General features: G+C 50.1%; 1 protein-coding gene across 1 annotated transcript in view; it reads right to left on the bottom strand.

Annotated features, from left to right (window-relative positions):
* Positions 1-122: 122 nt before the first annotated feature.
* Positions 123-16,667, bottom strand: part of OACYL (O-acyltransferase like) — a 68,111-nt gene continuing 51,566 nt past the window's right edge. Inside the window, exons 11-15 of the mRNA XM_010819015.4 lie at positions 13,076-13,189; positions 11,241-11,373; positions 6,771-6,957; positions 1,141-1,283; positions 123-833 (exon numbers count right to left, since the gene is read on the bottom strand). Of these exons, the coding sequence (XP_010817317.3) occupies positions 678-833; positions 1,141-1,283; positions 6,771-6,957; positions 11,241-11,373; positions 13,076-13,189 (733 nt within the window). The 3' untranslated portion in view covers positions 123-677. The remainder of the gene's footprint in view (positions 834-1,140; positions 1,284-6,770; positions 6,958-11,240; positions 11,374-13,075; positions 13,190-16,667) is intronic.

Below are 16,667 nucleotides of genomic sequence, written 5' to 3'. Positions count from 1 at the left end.
CCTGCACCCCCTGCATTGGAAGGTGGGGTCTTACCCACTGGACCACCGGGGAAGTCCCTCTCATGATCTCACTTTAACTCGATTACCGGATCCGCAAATAAGGTCACTTGCTAAGGCACGGGGGTATTGGGACTTCCTTTATCTTTTCCAGGGGCCACAATTCAACTCATAGCATATGCCCTCTTATAAAATGAATCAGGCTTCAAACGCCTATAATGACAAACCCATGAATTGTGTACACAGTGGATCATAGCATCCAGAATAAACTTACGAGTCTATGAAGGCATCATAGTAACACAAAAACAATTATGATGTGCAGAGGACGAACTGTGATTTTACCAAGAAAAGCAAGCATTTTAACCTAAAGGTATATTCAATTCACTACATTTGATGCTTTTTAATGATCAGTGATAAAGAAAATACATGTAGACCCAAAAAAAACAAAAAAAAAATCTAGATTTTTTTTTTTTTTTTTTTGCTAAAAAGTTGCATTGGGGCCAGTTATCATGCTATAAATACTAAACAGATTATCACAGAACACTTTTATATAATAAATACAGAGAACTTGTCTACCATAGATATTCACAAAATCTGATTCACATCCTGTTTAAGAAACACAAGCGTTTGTGACGTAAACGGAGTCACCCTTGGCTTTGCTCGTTGCCTCCCACAAAGGGTCATCCAGTCTCCAGGGTTGCTCCGGAAGCTCTTGGCCCTGCGGGCACTGCTCTCAGCAGGCACCACTTCAGGTTCTGACACGGCTTCTCAACGCACAGCGTCAGGACCAGCCCGGCGATGAAGGTCAGCAAGCAGTGTCCCGAGAAGAGATAGAACTAGAGAGAGAGAGGGACGGGGTGGACACAGTCTTACTACGAGATTCCGGTTGTGTTTGGACCCTAAAGGGCCCCATCCTGGCTGTATGAAATAGATCTGTAAGACAAACAGCCGCAAACATTAAAAATAAAGAGAAGGAAAGAACGATACTACCCTGTACTGAAGTCCCCCCTCCAATAAAACAGAGGACAATAGGCTTTTGAGAAATAAACAGAGCAGAAGCTTCTAGTGAAGCCAATAGTCTGCACTGTTCCAGGAGAGAACAGAGGGTGACGCGGCGTCCAGCTGGGGGCGGGGCAGCCTCACCATGTTGACGTCCGTGTAGTGAATCAGCGTCTCCTGAAGCCCGTTGTAGAGGATGATGAGGGTGGGATGTACCAGGTAGCAAGCGTAGCTGATGCTGGCCAGGCGAGTCCAGACGCCGCAGGAGAGCAGCCGGTTCACCAGACCTGGGGGGGGACAGACACCAATCCTGGAGCGGTGAGCCCCTCCTGCGCCTGGGAATGCGGGGGGTCACTGCAACTCCCTCTGGGTCCCGCCCCTGAGTCTGTGAACCTTCTTCTAAGAAGGTCTTTATTCATTATATATTTTCTGGGTTTTTTTTTTTTTTTGGCTGTGCCATGCAGCCTATAGGATCTTAGTTCCTTGACGATGTATCAGACTCTCACCACCTGCATTGGAAGGGCTGAGTCTTAACCCTCAGACCACCAAGGAAGTCCATATTCTTTTTTTTTTTTTTTCATATTCTTTTTAAGTGTGTGCTAATGGCACCCCGCTCCAGTACTCTTGCCTGGAAAATCCCATGGATGCAGGAGCCTGGTAGGCTACAGTCCATGGGGTCGCTAAGAGTTGGGCACGACTGAGCGACTTCACTTTCACTTTTCACTTTCATGCATTGGAGAAGGAAATGGCAACCCACTCCAGTGTTCTTGCCTGGAGAATCCCAGGGACAGAGGAGCCTAGTGGGCTGCCGTCTATGGGGTCACACAGAGTCGGACACGACTGAAGTGACTTAGCAGTAACAATAATTTGCCTCATTCATGTCTGACTCTTTGAGACCCCATGGGCTGTAGCCCACCAGGCTCCTCTGTCCATGGAATTCTCCAGGCAAGAACACTGGAGTGGGTTGCCATTTCCTTCTCCAGGGGATCTTCCCGACCCAGGGATTGAACTCTTGCATCTCCTGCATGGGCAGGGAGTTTCTTTACCACTATGGCCACCTGGAGAATGTACTAAAACAGATAAACCAAAGCCAAAAACAAAACGAACTTCAACTCCCCATTGTAGACATATAATAAGAGACGCTCAATATTGAGTGCACAGCCAGCTCATTTCCTTAGTGTGGTTTCAACCTCTGAGCACGAAACCTTCCACGTATAGAGCAAGGTGCAGAGTCCCTTGGCTGGCCTGGGTTCTGATTCAAGGCGCGCACACGCTGCTGGACTGTAGGACAAGGGCGGTAACACCGTGTGGCCCAGAGCCTTCACCTTCTGCAACCTGGTGTATCCTCTACAACTGGACCGTCCCATATGATAGTTATGACCCCTTGTGGCTACTGAATTTAAAGGAATTAAAATAGAAACAAAGAGAAATTCCCTCGCTGAATAAGACCAATGGCTCTCTGCAGTGGGGTAAATGGTGATGTTCCCCCCAAAGCTGTGTCCACCTGGAACCTCAGAATTGGGAATTGGGCTTCCTTGGTGGCTCAAACGGTAAAGAATCTGCCTGCAATGCAGGAGACCTGGGTTTGATCCCTGGGTTGGGAAGATGCCCTGGAGAAGGAAATGATGTAATTAAGGTAAGGAATGAGAGGCGAGGTCATCTTAGATCAGGGTGGGCCCTGCATCCAGACTGTCCTTGAAACAGAAAAGGAGGCACAGATACAGAGGAGACGCGGGGAGACGACCACGTGAAGATGGGACAGCGATGCGCCGAGGCTGTCGAGGACCCAGGAGAGGATGGGACGGGTTCCCCTCAGAGCTCCCGGAAGGACCTTGCCCACGCCTTGCTCTTGAATTTCTAGCCTCCAGAACTGAGTGCTCAAGCTCAGCCGCTCGTCGAGTCCGACTTTGTGACCCCATGACCTGCAGCCCGCAAGGCTCCTATGTCCATGGGATTCTCCAGACAAGAATACTGAAGTGGATTGCCCTGCCCTCCTCCAGGGGATCTTCCCAACCCAGGATAGAACCCGAGTCTCCTGTGTCTCATGTATCGCAGGCAGATTTTTCACTTACTGAGCCATCTCCAAAACCAGAAAATCAATTTCTGTTGTTTCAAGCCACACACACACACACACACAGAAAAGAAAACATCTAGACTAATCTGTTAAAATCACAAACCAGATCATGTCACGTGGCATTTAGAATAAAATCCAAGTTCTTCCCGAGGCCCTGATGGTCCGGCATGACCCGAGCCCTGCCTGCTTCTCTGTCCTCACTCCTGTCTCTCTCCTGCCTGGATCCTTGACCCCTGACTCACTGGTCTTCTTGCTGTTCTCCTCACCCACTCAGCATGTTCCAGACTGGAGAACTCTGCCTTAGGGTTCCATCTGCCTGGAGTGCTTTGGTTCCACGTATTTGCAAACGCACCCCTAATCCAGTTACCCTCCCGCCCCTGGTTTTGTTTTTTTAATTTTTGGTCTTGATGCAAGGCTTGCAGGATCTTAGTTCCCTGAGCAGGGATTAAACCCGTATCCTTGGCAGTGAAAGCATGGAGTCCTAACTGGGCGGCCAGGGAACTCCCCTGGCTTGTGTTTACTCACCATATTTATCTGCATCTGAAATAAACTACGAGTATATTTGCTTCATGTGGCTCTGGGCTCATTTCCTATGGCTGCTGTAACACCCTACACCAACATGGTGGCTTAAAACAACAGAAGTTTGTTCTCCCATCATTCTGGGGACCAGAGGCCCAAAATCAACATCACCGGCCAAGATCAGGGTGTTGATAGGATCACATTCCCTTGGAGGCTCTGCAGGAGAATCCATGCCTTGTCTCTTCCAGCTCTGGTGCCTGGACATTCCGTGGCTTCCGGTCACAGCACTCCGATCAACACCAGCGTTTTCAAGTCTCTCTCTGCCAGATCTTCATGTCACCAGCTCCTCTGTGTGTGCGTGAAACCTCCCTCTGCTCCCTCTATAGGGAAACGTGTGATTGCTTTCAGGACCCACCCAAATAATCCAAAATAATCTCCCCTTCTCAAGATCCTTGACCACAGCTGCAAGTTGCCAAGGAATTCGGACCTAATGATGGAGACCATTATTCAGGCTGCTAGAGTCTCCTGGTCTCTCGCTTCCCCTACCCCATAGCAATCTCCTACAGAGAGGGGGTTTTCTTATTTATTGTGATATCCTCAGCGTCTAGAGCAGTGGTTGGCATAAAGTGAGCTTTCAATTAAGTATTTTATGCAATCAAGTGAATAAGTAGAAACCATAGTCAAAAGGGGCATTTGCCCCCACGTGAGTCCCAAATGATGAACCAAGCTATTCCTGTGAACAAACAAAATAGTTATAGAATTAAGTCAGTAAAAAAAAAAAAATCCATGCCAAGATATGAAAGTAATGTCAGTGCCTATCAACAGATAAATGGAGGGAATTCCCTGGCGGTCCCAGTGGTTAGGACTCTGTGCCAAAGGTGTAGGTTTGATTCCTGGGCAGGGAACTAAGATCTCACAAGCAAACAAACAAAAATAGATGAATGGATAAGAAGATGTAGCTTCTATATACACACACACACACACACACACACACACATATATATACAACAAAACACTTGTTATTTAGTCGCTAAGTAGTTCCCAACTCTTAGCGACCCCTTGCACTGTAGCCCGCCAGGCTCCTCCGTCCATGGGGTGACCCGGGCAAGAACACTGGAGTGAATTTCCTTCTCCCAGGGATTTTCCTGACCCAGGCACTGAACCTGCGTCTCTTACATCCTCTGCATTGGCAGGTGGATTCTTCTTTACCAGCAAGCCACCTGAGAAATCTAGCCAATTATTCTTGACCCACAGGGCTGTCACATTAGACAGGAATCCTGGATGTTTTCCAGCACATCAGAGCTGGCCTGGGCCAGGCCAAGGGGAGTAGCTGTTTATCTTCTGAAACTCTGCCAACAGTTCATTGTCGACAGGTCATTGTCATCAATAGAGGTCATGCGATCCAAACCCGTAAATGCAAATACATCAGTCAGAACACAGCCTGATTCCCCTGTAACATCGTTCTCCATAGAAGGGAAAGCTTTTAACACTGAAATATTAAAGGACAGATGTCTCGGCATTCTGCATGCATGAAAGTGCAGGAACAATTTGAACAAACACCTTGGGTGGGGAGAGGGGCTGGCATGCAGAAATGAAGAGGGGGCTTCTGGCTGCGTGCTGGGCCCAGACTCGCTTTCCAGCTGTGTGACCTCCACAGCCGGCTTCATCTCCAGGTTCCATTTTCCTCACTGAGACAGGGCTGTTTATAGCCCTACCTGTAGCCGTGTGGCCAGTGCCGCCCGGGGCCACGGGTGAACTTCTCCGCAAAGCCTGACACAAGCTTGCCTTCAGTAAGCAGGACTCATGTTCACTTCATCAGGTTGTTCCAACCACATTGGAGGCTAACGGGTTTGGGTTCACGGGCCAAATTTTAAACTCATCCTGATATTTCCCAGGGGGCCCAGATGTGTGGTGTCTCCACGTGGCTCTAATTCCATCATCTCAGGGTGTCCAGGCAGCTGGGGAGCTCAGAGCCTCGGCTGGGGGATCCCTGCCAGCCTTTCTTGGTCATTTGCTGACACCTCAAGCACCTTGTGGGCTTCCCTGGAGGCTCACAGTAAAGAATCTGCCTGCAATGCCAGAGATCCGGGTTTGATCCCAGGGTCGGGAAGATCCCCCGGAGAGGGGAACAGAAACCCACTCCAGTCTTCTGGCCTAGAGAATTCCAGGGACAGAGGAGCCTAGCGGGCCACAGTCCATGGGGTCGCAGAGTCGGACACGGCTGAGCGACTAACAGTAGCTCACTAGCAAGTACCTTGTGCCCAACAGAAAGGAAAGGAGGAAAAAGTCAGGTGACCTGAACAGACATTTCTAATCTAGAGAAGATCCTTTCTTTCCATTTAAGCTCTCTTTCTGTTCTACGCTGAAAGGCTGGCTCAACAGAAAGAGTGTCCCCGTTATCAAAGGGCTGAGGGGGTGTTGGTAACTCTTTAGTTCACATGATCAGAAAAGAGACGAGGGTTGGGGTAGCCAGTACTCTCGTCCCAGCACTGGGATTTTCTTCCTCATGACATTACCTTACCTGCTCACTTTCAATTTCTTTCTTCTTCTTTTTTTTTTTTTTAAACAAAGCATTTTCTTTTTTAAAAAAAATGTATTTATTTAATTTTCTGCACTAAGTCTTACTTGCAGCACTCAGGATCTTTCAGTTGTGGCATATGAGCTCACAGTTTCAGCACGTGGGATCTAGTTCCCCAACCAGGGGTCGAATCCCCGAACTGTGAGTGTGGAGTCTTATCCACAGGACCACCGGGAAGTCCCTGTTTTAATTTCTAAACTAGCTTCATGGGAGAGGCTGCCGATTTTTCTTCTAGAACCTGCATGTAATGTACAAACCGGTATAAACATCTTAAACAGAAAATACGGGTAAGTAAGTAAGTGTTAGTCGCTCAGTCGTGTCCGACTCTTTGCAACCCCACGGACTACAGCCCACCAGGCTCCTCCTGGGATTTGAGGATGGAAAATCGTCCATGGGGTTTTCTAGGCAAGAATACTGGAACGGGTTGCCACCTCCCTCTCCAGAATATACAGGTGGGTTTCCCCAGATATGTAGACAAATGGCGTTTCTGAGTCCCTGTCAGTCACTCATCGGTCAGCACTCGTCCGTGTACACATGTTCTCACACCGTCGCCCTTAACAGACCAGCGTGCGAGCCCCGTGCAAGCACCACGCCACATCCTACCTCCGTAGCCTTCATGGCACGCGAACAGGACCCAGCCCACGGCCGCCGCCCACAGGGTCCGGTGGAGGCCTTGGTAGACGGCCGCGGCGCCGGATGAAGTCGGGGAGACGTCATCCACCATGTAGGCCAGGGCGACCACTAGCAGGAGGGTCAACAGGGCGCACCCCCAGCCCAGCAGAGCCTGCCCCTGGGGGAGAGGAGAGGCACGGCTCACAGCCCACCCTGGCCCCGCTGCGTGTCGTCCCTGCTACCCTGACATTCTGTGTCATCAGTCACTTCCAGGCTCTATTGGTAAACCTCCATCAGGGCCCAGACTGGCCTGAACAGAAAGTTCAGCTCAGTGGCTACGAAGGGTTAGGGTGGGGACAGGGTGGGGGCCAGTGGGGTGCGTGACCACGTACACGAGGGTGACCTTTGTGGTGGCAGGGAGCTCTGCGCCTTGATGGTGGTGGTGGTGGTTACACAAACCTACAGACATGATAACTGGTGGGTCTGCAGCTGATGGATTGTATCAGCATCAGTGTCTTAGTTGGGATCATACTGACAGAGAAACAAGGGTTGAGGATTCACAAGGTCTCTACTACTTTTGCAACTTATAGTGAATTTTGAATCATTTTTACAGTTAAAAAGAAAAGGTAATGTTCTAGTTGCGCCCCCCACCACTCCGAACTTCCCACTCTGTTCCTCAACCAAATAGGGCTCCTCGATTGGTTCTGCCCCCATAAATGTGAGAGCCCCCCACACACAGCCCATCCCTGGGCCACGCCCATCCCTGGGGACACAGCATGGCGGAAGGAATGGGAGAATTCCAGCTCACAGAACAGCCCTGTGAGTTAAATTCTATCAGTATTACTGGGCTCAGTTCAAGACCTTTGATTTCACCTTACCTGACCTTTTCAGGGGTTTAAGACTCTTGATAGTCCCTTGGACAGAAAGGAGATCCAACCAGTCCATCCTAAAGGAAATCAGTCCTGAATATTCATTGGAAGGACTGATGCTGAAGCTGAAACTCCAATACTTTGGCCACCTGATGTGAAGAACTGACTCATTGGAAAAGACCCTGATGCTGGGAAAGGTTGAAGGCAGGAGGAGAAGGAGACGTCAGAGGATGAGATGGTTGGATGGCATCACCGAGTGGATGGATATGAGTTTGAGTGAGCTGTGGGAGTTGGTGATGGACAGGGAGGCCTCGTGTGCTGCCGTCCACGGGGTCGCAGAGAGTTGGACACGACTGAGAGACTGAACTGAACTGATCTTTTTAGACTCAGACCTGTCTTCCAAGGGTCTCTCTTGCTTCTCTGTTCCCGTTCTCTAGGTGCTATGGTGACATCTACATCGACCTGAGCCAGCTTCTTATTACTTTACTGTTTTGTCTCTAAAGAGAAGCTCTCCCTCGGGTCTCAGGCTCCTGCCCTAGGTTCTGGCGACAGGAAACGAAGTAACTTCCTCGAGAGCTCTCCTCGAGCCTCTTCTTTGAGCCTAGGGTCCCTTTCACTCTTGGAATGCACACTGCCTTACCTCACCCCTACTACATGGAACACGCCTCAGCAGCCTCGGGCGGGGACTCTGTGTTCTTTTCTGGCTGACAGTTTGCCCTTGACCTACTCATTCTTCTAAGCCACTCCTCCAGCTGAGCCTGACTTGTGCTCCAATGCTATACTCCCTGGTCCTGACCTGGTCCTTGCAGCGGCTCCCAAATGCCCGTCTCATCGTAGGGTTTCCCTTCTGTCCACACCCATTTCCTCCTTGGGCGTATGAACCTGGACTACACTAAGGCACCTTGTGGGTGTGTGTCTGTGTGTGTGCACGCACACGCACGTGTGTTGGATCTTCATTCTTGCACGAGGGCTTTCTCTGGTTGCGTTGAGCAGGAGCTGCTCCTGTGTGTGGGCTTCTCCTTGCGGGGACTTCTCCTGTGGAGCCCATGCTCAAGGCACAGCGGCTTCGGTAGTCTTGGTGCCTGGGCTTAGTTGCTCTGAGACACGTGGAATCTTCCCGCAAGGGATCGAACCCATGTCCCCTGCATCACAAGGTGGATGCTGGACCACCGGACCACAGAGAAGTCCCAAAGCACCCCTGATGGCCTTCTCTTAGAATGTACAACCTGATCGTGCATTTTCAAGGGAGCGTCGTAACTCCAGCCTATAGGAAAAGTCACGTAGCCCCTGTGGATCCATTGCTTCCCATGATGCCCTAGCTCCTGTTACTGCTATGAGTAACACACGGCGTTCCAAGGCCCAGGGCCTCATCTCTAGAACATTTAGATGAGGCATCCACAAGACCTCCACAAACCAAAGGAGGGCCTAGCAGAGGGGATCTGGGGTCAGCACGGCCCCCAAATAGTGCAAGGGAATTCTTGACCCTTCTTTCACTGAGAAGCAAATAATCCTCCATTCATTTATTGAGTGACTGCAGAACCAGATGCTAGAAATTCAGAGGTGCATAGGAACATGTTCTGCCCTCAAGGTCTTGTGGATCAACAAAAATCATACCAATAGGTTTTTCACGAGGCAATGCCAAAGAATGCTCAAACTACTGCACAATTGCACTCATCTCACACACTAGTAAAGTAATGCTCAAAATTCTCCAAGCTAGGCTTCAGAAATACATGAACCATGAACTTCCAGATGTTCAAGCTGGGTTTAGAAAAGGCAGAGGAACCAGAGATCAAATTGCAAACATCCGTTGGATCATCGAAAAAGCAATAGAGTTCTAGAAAAACATCTACTTCTGCTTTATTGACTATGCCAAAGCCTTTGACTGTGTGGATCACCACAAACTGTGGAAAATTCTGAAAGAGACGGGAATACCAGACTACCTGACCTGCCTCTTGAGAAACATGTATGCAGGTCAGGAAGCAACAGTTAGAACTGGACATGGAACAACAGACTGGTTCCAAATAGGAAAAGGACTACACCAAGGCTGTATATTGTCACCCTGCTTATTTAACTTCTATGCAGAGTACATCATGAGAAATGCTGAGCTGGATGAAGCACAAGCTGGAATCAAGATTGCTGGGAGAAATATGAAGAACTTCAGATATGCAGATGACACCACCCTTATGCAGAAAGTGAAGAAGAACTAAAGAGCCTCTTGATGAAAGTGAAAGAGGAGAGTGAAAAAGTTGGCTTAAAGCTCAACATTCAGAAAACTAAGATCATGGCATCCAGCCCCATCACTTTATGGCAAATAGATAGGGAAACAGTGGAAACAGTGTCAGACTTTATTTTGGGGGGCTCCAAAATCACTGCAGATGGTGACTGCAGCCATGAAATTACTTACTTACTCCTTGGAAGAAAAGTTATGACCAACCTAGATAGCATATTAAAAAGCAGAGACATCACTTTGCCAACAAAGGTCCATCTAGTCAAAGCTATGGTTTTTCCAGTAGTCATGTACGGATGTGAGAGCTGGATTATAAAGAAAGCTGAGTGCCGAAGAATTGATGCTTTTGAACTGTGGTGTTGGAGAAGATTCTTGAGAGTCCCTTGGACTGTAAGGAAATACAACCAGTTCATCCTAAAGGAAATCAGTCCTGAATATTCATTGGAAGGACTGATGTTGAAGCTGAAACTCCAATACTTTGGCCACCTGATGTGAAGAACTGACTCATGTGAAAAGACCCTGATGCTGGGAAAGGTTGAAGGCAGGAGGAGAAGGGGACGACAGAGGATGAGATGGTTGGATGGCATCACTGACTCGATGGACATGAGTTTAGGTAAACTCTGAGAGTTGGTGATGGACAGGGAGGCCTGGCGTTCTGCGGTATATGGGGTCATAAAGAGTCAGACACGACTGAGTGGCTGAACTGAACTGAGGCTAAGGTAGTACTTTAGATAGATTGCCCTGAGGGTGGATTTGAGATCAGACTGAGGCAAGAAAACTAGTGAAGAAGTCCAGCTAAGAGATGAGACGGGCTTGAACAAGGTGAGGGGCAAAGGCCACGAGAGGACAGTAGGAGAAACAGCCCCGGGGTGGGTGATCGGCCGGGGAGGGCAGGTGGCAGGCAGGAGGCATCCAAGAGGAACCAGGTTTCTGGCTTGACCTCTGACCTTTGATGGTGAACCAGAATGATTACCCACAGGGAAGTAACCCCATCTGGAAGGTAAAGCAACAGCTTTCTAAGTACCGCACAACCTGATTTGCAGACGGAACCATCAAATCTGACCAAGAATCTTATTTCTAGAAGCCAAAGAGCTTTTGCTATTAAAGAAAATCCAGCCTACGTCACCATGACCTTCCAGAAGAGGGGCTTGCCATTGCCACGTCACCGGGTGTGTTTTCCCACGTCAGAGGCTTCTCTGGGCCTGTACCAAGGCTCCAAGGGGTGGCACCCGGCTGAGTGCTGGGTCGGAGCTTTCTGAGGGGAGCTCAGTGAGGAAAGCGGAGAATCAGGGAAGAAGACAAGGCTCTTCCTATTCTCTGGCATCAAGAGCCGTTCCTGCAGCGCAGCGCGGGGAAGCCACGTACCTTGGTTCTGAGAACGTTTGCCTGGTGGTTTGGGTGCAGGAAAACGCTCAATAAGAGGCCCACGAGGAACGGCCCATATCGGCAGTAGGGCTTCGTGTAGTACTCCAGGAAATACAGTCCGGCTGCCTCTTCACTGAAAAACACAAGGACATGAGGCCAAAGGTTACATTTGATCTGGACATGGATAAAGGAATCTCTCAGACGTTCACTGGGGCAATCAGCAAAGCCAAAAACACCGGGAGTACAGGAGTTCACTTCTTCGGTGATGGTCCGCAGAGAGTACCCTCACGATCCTGCCTTGGGCCACGGCTGGTTTCTGAAATTCCAAACTCCCTTGGGCCCCTCCAACCTGGGACCCAAGGAAATGTGATGACAGCGTTCTTTTAAAATAGCTGTTTCCAGTGGCTGGCATGTCAGGATAGCTCTAAAAACGTGGTTCCCAGAAGTGAACCTCTTCTGAAAGACGTGAACCTCTTCACAGAAGCTCTCACAAAATTGGGTGGCTTGGGCCCCAGCCCTGGAGATTCGCATTCAGTTGGCCCAGGGCGGTGCTTGCTGGAAGCATTGGTGAGATGTCAATGCCCACCCCCACCCCACCGCCCCCAACCCACAGGTGACTCTCATTTGTGTCTGGGGTTGAGAACCACAGGCAAAGCAGGAGCCAGCCTCCTTCTCGGCCACCCGGCTGTGCGCACAGAAGCTGATCGGAAGGGCGTGGCGCCTCTCTGGTCTAAATGCCTGGGGTGTGCTCAGTCACTCATCCACTCATCTGTTCCACTAACAATGTATTTTGGGCACTTTTTTTTTTTTCTTTTTGGCCATGCTGTGTGGCACGTGGGCTCTGAGTTCCCCGACCAGGGATCGAACCCTTGTCCCCTGCAATGGAAGCATGGAGTCCCAACCACTGGACTGCCAGGGAAGTCAGTCCCTTGAGCACTTCTGTGCCATGCACAGTTCTGGGCTAGTTCACCCTGGGAGGTCAGTGAAGGCTGCTCTGAGAAGGTGACATATGTACTGACACCTGTAGGGAGTGAAGGAGCTCGCCTTGCCCAGATCTGGATTCTAGAGGAACAGCGTTTTCGTGTGAGGGAACAGTAAGGGCTCGGGTCCTGAGGAGGGAGCCTGTTGGGTGTGTGGAGGGAAGGAGGCTGCTGAGACCTGTCCAGAGTCAGCGGGTGGGGGAGAGACAGATGACGCCAGGCAGGGATTCTGCCCTGAGAACAATGGAAGGGTTGAGTGGATGACTGCCAGCATCCGGTTTCCATCTGCATCCGCCTGACTGCTGCACGGAGAACAAATGAGCAGGAAATCTCACTGGTTTTTCCTGCAGAACACTCAACTGGTACCGAGAAAGAACTGCTACACATACTCCATTGGAAAGGCAAACTCGCGCAGTGGGTAAGGTCCTAGGTTCAGCTCACACCTGTGCCACTCACTAGGCGTGTGACCTTGAAGGGGCAACCCCAACTTCGTTAAAATTCTGTCTCTCCATCCCACAATAGAGCTTCCAAGCAGCAGTTCGCCACTGGAGGAGAAACGCCATACAGCCACGTGGGGGCACCCCTTTCCTCCCAGAAGCGTTTCAGTGGGCGAGAGAGAGCTCCCTGTGTTCAGAGCAGATCCCCAGTGCCAGCTCAAAGAGTCAGAGGTTTGGAAACAAACACGCAATGAACTTTCCTATCCAGGCCGAACAGTTCCCGCCCACATTTCCGCAGGAGCCAACGTGCACAGGGCTAAGAGCCTGGCATCTGTTCAGCAGCCCTGCCTGGGAGGTCCTGGCCATCCTGAGGGGAGGCGAGGGACAGAGCCAGCGGGCTGGGAAGTGCGGCGGTTACCTGGCTTCTGACGGAGCTACCACGGGAAGGTTGTAAGCCAGTGTGAGCAGAGCAGAGGCGGTGCAAGATGCCAGGAGCAGCATGGCCCCGAGCAGGACAAGGGCACGCTGACTTCTGCAAAGAAGAGAGCACGTTCATGTTCCTTCTCACTCTGGGGCTACTGAGGGCTGGCAGACTTGGCAACCAGAGGTGCTTCCTGCCAGCCTGCCTTTGAGAGAGGCTGGCTTGGGGCCAAGTGTGTCCAGAGCTGGGCTGGAGTTAAAAAACATGAGTTAGACTTCAGTCTTGAGCACTTATTAGCAGCCCAATACTGGGCAGTGAAATCCTTGCCTTAGAATAGCTTCATCTTCCTGCTGAAATTTACTGTGACGAGACCGTGCTTGGGAAAGTCCCTTGCCACCCATGAAGCACTAAAGGGACTGAAGAGGAGGGACTTCCCTGGGGGTCCACTGGTTAAGACTCCATGCTTCCACTGCAGCGGGCACAGGTTCCATCCCTGGTCGGGGAAGTAAGATCCCACATGCCGCTAGGTGCGACAAAAAGAAAACTAAAAAATAATAATAATAATAAAAATTAAGAAGTGGTGATTGATTCAGGAGCGAGATGATTGGCATGCACAGGTGAGACACAGCAGAGGGGGACAGAGTAACAGGGGGACCCGGGGATCCTCCCCCCAACCCAAATGCAAATCTGACCAGTGTCAGGGTTCAGGTGGTTCATGCGGAGGCAAGAATGAGGGCAGGGGTGGAACAGGGGAACAAGGAAGGCCAATGCAAGGCACTATCACGGTGGTCAATGCTCAGTTCTTCCAGAACATTCTGTGGAGCCTTCTGAAATGCACCTCAAAACTGTCCTAAGGGGTGAAAGAAAGAAGCATTTTCCTACCGTCTTCTAGCCCCCTTGGGTCAAAGGTGGCCCCACAAAAATTAATTCCTCCAAAATTTGGGAGTCTGTATGTAGGCCGAGAGGGTTCGGTTCTGAGGCAGGAAATGAGGTGTAGGGACAGAGGCTCAGAGTGAGACAGTATCTGGTTTCATCTACTGGGAATCAGGAGGGTTAGGACCAGGAGGGTCTGCAGTGGAAGAAATGCTCAACACGGATGCCAGACCACCCGGGCACAACCCTGCCTTTGCAGTCCTAGTCCAGTGCTGAAGTTGCCATGGTTCTTCATGAGGAAGAGAGGAGATGCCACTGGCTTCACACCATAGTGATTTAGGGAGTAAATCATCGTTTAGAGTGCCAGTTCTAGTTCAGTTTGTGCTCAGGAGTAGAAGAGGCATCTTAGCTCAGTGGTGCAGTAATTGACTAGTAATGCCTGCCATGCATGGGTCAGGGCAGTGCAGGTATGGTAACCAGGCTATATATTTACCACGTCTTATCTTTTTTGCTGAACCATGGCTCGGTGGTAAAGAACCCGTCTGCCAATGCAGGAGATGTGAGTTTGATCTCTGAGAGGGAAGATCCCCTGGAGAAGGAAATGGCAACCCACACCAGTACTCTTGCCTGGGAAATCCCATGGACAGAGGAGCCTGGTGGGGCTACAGTCTATGGGGTCACCAAAGGACACGACTTTGCGACTAAACAACCACCACCACCCCCAGGAAGCATGCGGGATCTCAGTTCCCTGACTGGGGATCGAACCCACACTACCTGCAGTGAACGGGCAGGTTCTTAACCACTGGCCACCAGGAAGTCCCAATTCATTGTGCCTTTTGCAGACCCTCCAGTTCCATCCTCCTTGAATTACTAGAATTCTACACGAGTGTGTTCCCCAAGGGGAAAAAGCCCTACCTTTTATACCTCCTTCCATTTAGAGGCTAAACGAAGTAGCACAGTCACAGGCTTGGGCGCCGCCGGTTTCCAGGTGAGGAACTGAGACCCTCCTCCCGTGACGGCCCCTCAGAAAGATGCTGACCCTGGGGCAAGGCTGTCTCGGTCACAGGGACACTCAAGCAGGTTCCCAGCAGGCCTAGAGGGCAGAGGTGCTGAGAACTCATCGTCTTCGGTGGGTGGGCGGCTGGCAAACCATCCGGTCAGGCCATCCAATAAAAACCCACATGCACTCGAGTAAATATTGTCTCACTCCCTGGGGAACTGGAGCCCAAGCCGTGCCGCCTCTACTCAGGAGTCAGACACATCCCCGCTGGCCATCACAGCTGCAAAGACTACTAAAAGCTTCCTAGGACAGACTGCTGTGGGCTGGATCGTGTCCCCCAGCCCTGCCAATTCTAACCTCCACGACCTCAGAGTGTGGCTCCGTTTGGAGATGGAGTCATTAGAGAGATAATTAAGGTGAAATGAGGTCAGTCATTGGGGTGCATCTTAATCCAGTGGGACTCGTGTCTTTATAAGAAGAAGAGATTAGGACACAGAGAGCCCAGAGGGAAGACCACGTGAGGAGGCACGGCCGTCTATAAGCCAAGGAGAGAGGCCTTGGAAGAAACCAGCGCTTCCTTCACTAAACACCCTAAATGCCAGCAGTCAGGGCATCCTACTGCCAGGGCGCCTCCGAGGGAGCCGGTAGAGGCTTGCCGGTCCTCCTTGGCCAAGGCTCCAGGGCTGGCGAGCTGCCCACCTGCCCTCCAGGTGCCTGCAGCAGCCCTTCAAGGAGGGCAGGTGCTGGTTCCCATGGGTACGATCTCGCTGTCTCTTCCAACCCTGAGGTGAAGTGTGTCATCTCCATCTCACAGATGTGAAAAATGACGAGAGTCCAGCGACTTACGCTGAGTCCCCCAGCTTTGAACCCACATCTTCTGACTCAAACTCTATACCAGCAATCCACCTCTGTGCCTAGCGGAAGGGTGGGACATATTTTTAAAAGTAGTCAGCCAAAATCTCTTACATTTGCAGTTAGAAAACTTAATGTGCTTCAGATATGCATGTAAAAAAATAGATCTGCCTTTAAAAAAATTTTTCCATTCTTAGATTAAATTAAAATTAGGATGCATTTTCCTTGCCTAAGATGCTTGACTGTTTGCATAGCACTGGAGTAGGCAACACCACAGGTCAGCCTGTGATTTACATGTCCCCTTGCAAAGAGCATTAACAGGTAACCACAAAACAGAGCTGCTGCTGCTGCTGCTGCTAAGTCGCTTCAGTCGTGTCCAACTCTGTGCTGTCCCATAGATAGCAGCCCACCAGGCCGCCCCTGGGATTCTCCAGGCAAGAACACTGGAGTGGATTGCCATTTCCTCCTCCAATGCATGAAAGTGAAAAGTGAAAGTGAAGTCGCTCAGTCATGTCTGACTCTTAGCAGAGCTAGTCAACACATATTTGGAGTTCAGCTCCATGCCCAGTAATCAAAGACTTACAAATTAGATGTGAAAAATCAATGTTTTCTTATATATCTTAAAATAATAATTTTTAAAAAGCAAGATATAGATCTCGTTAACAGTCCATATTGGCAATAGTATAATTAGATGACTAGAGGACTGAATACTGCTACAACCTTTAAGGCAAGCCTTCTGTCATTATACTTCAAGATCTCCAAAGACACTCATGCCCTTTGACTCTGAAACTCTTCTTAAGAACCTGCATTCTAGAAATATCAGAGTTGGAGACAAATGGTAACTACAAAGATGTTCCTGAGACT

This window comes from Bos taurus, chromosome 24 (assembly GCF_002263795.3).
Source record: "Bos taurus isolate L1 Dominette 01449 registration number 42190680 breed Hereford chromosome 24, ARS-UCD2.0, whole genome shotgun sequence".
Lineage (NCBI taxonomy): Eukaryota > Metazoa > Chordata > Mammalia > Artiodactyla > Bovidae > Bos > Bos taurus.
The sequence above is the reverse complement of the archived record's forward strand: the minus strand, read 5'-3'. Positions and strand labels throughout refer to the sequence as shown.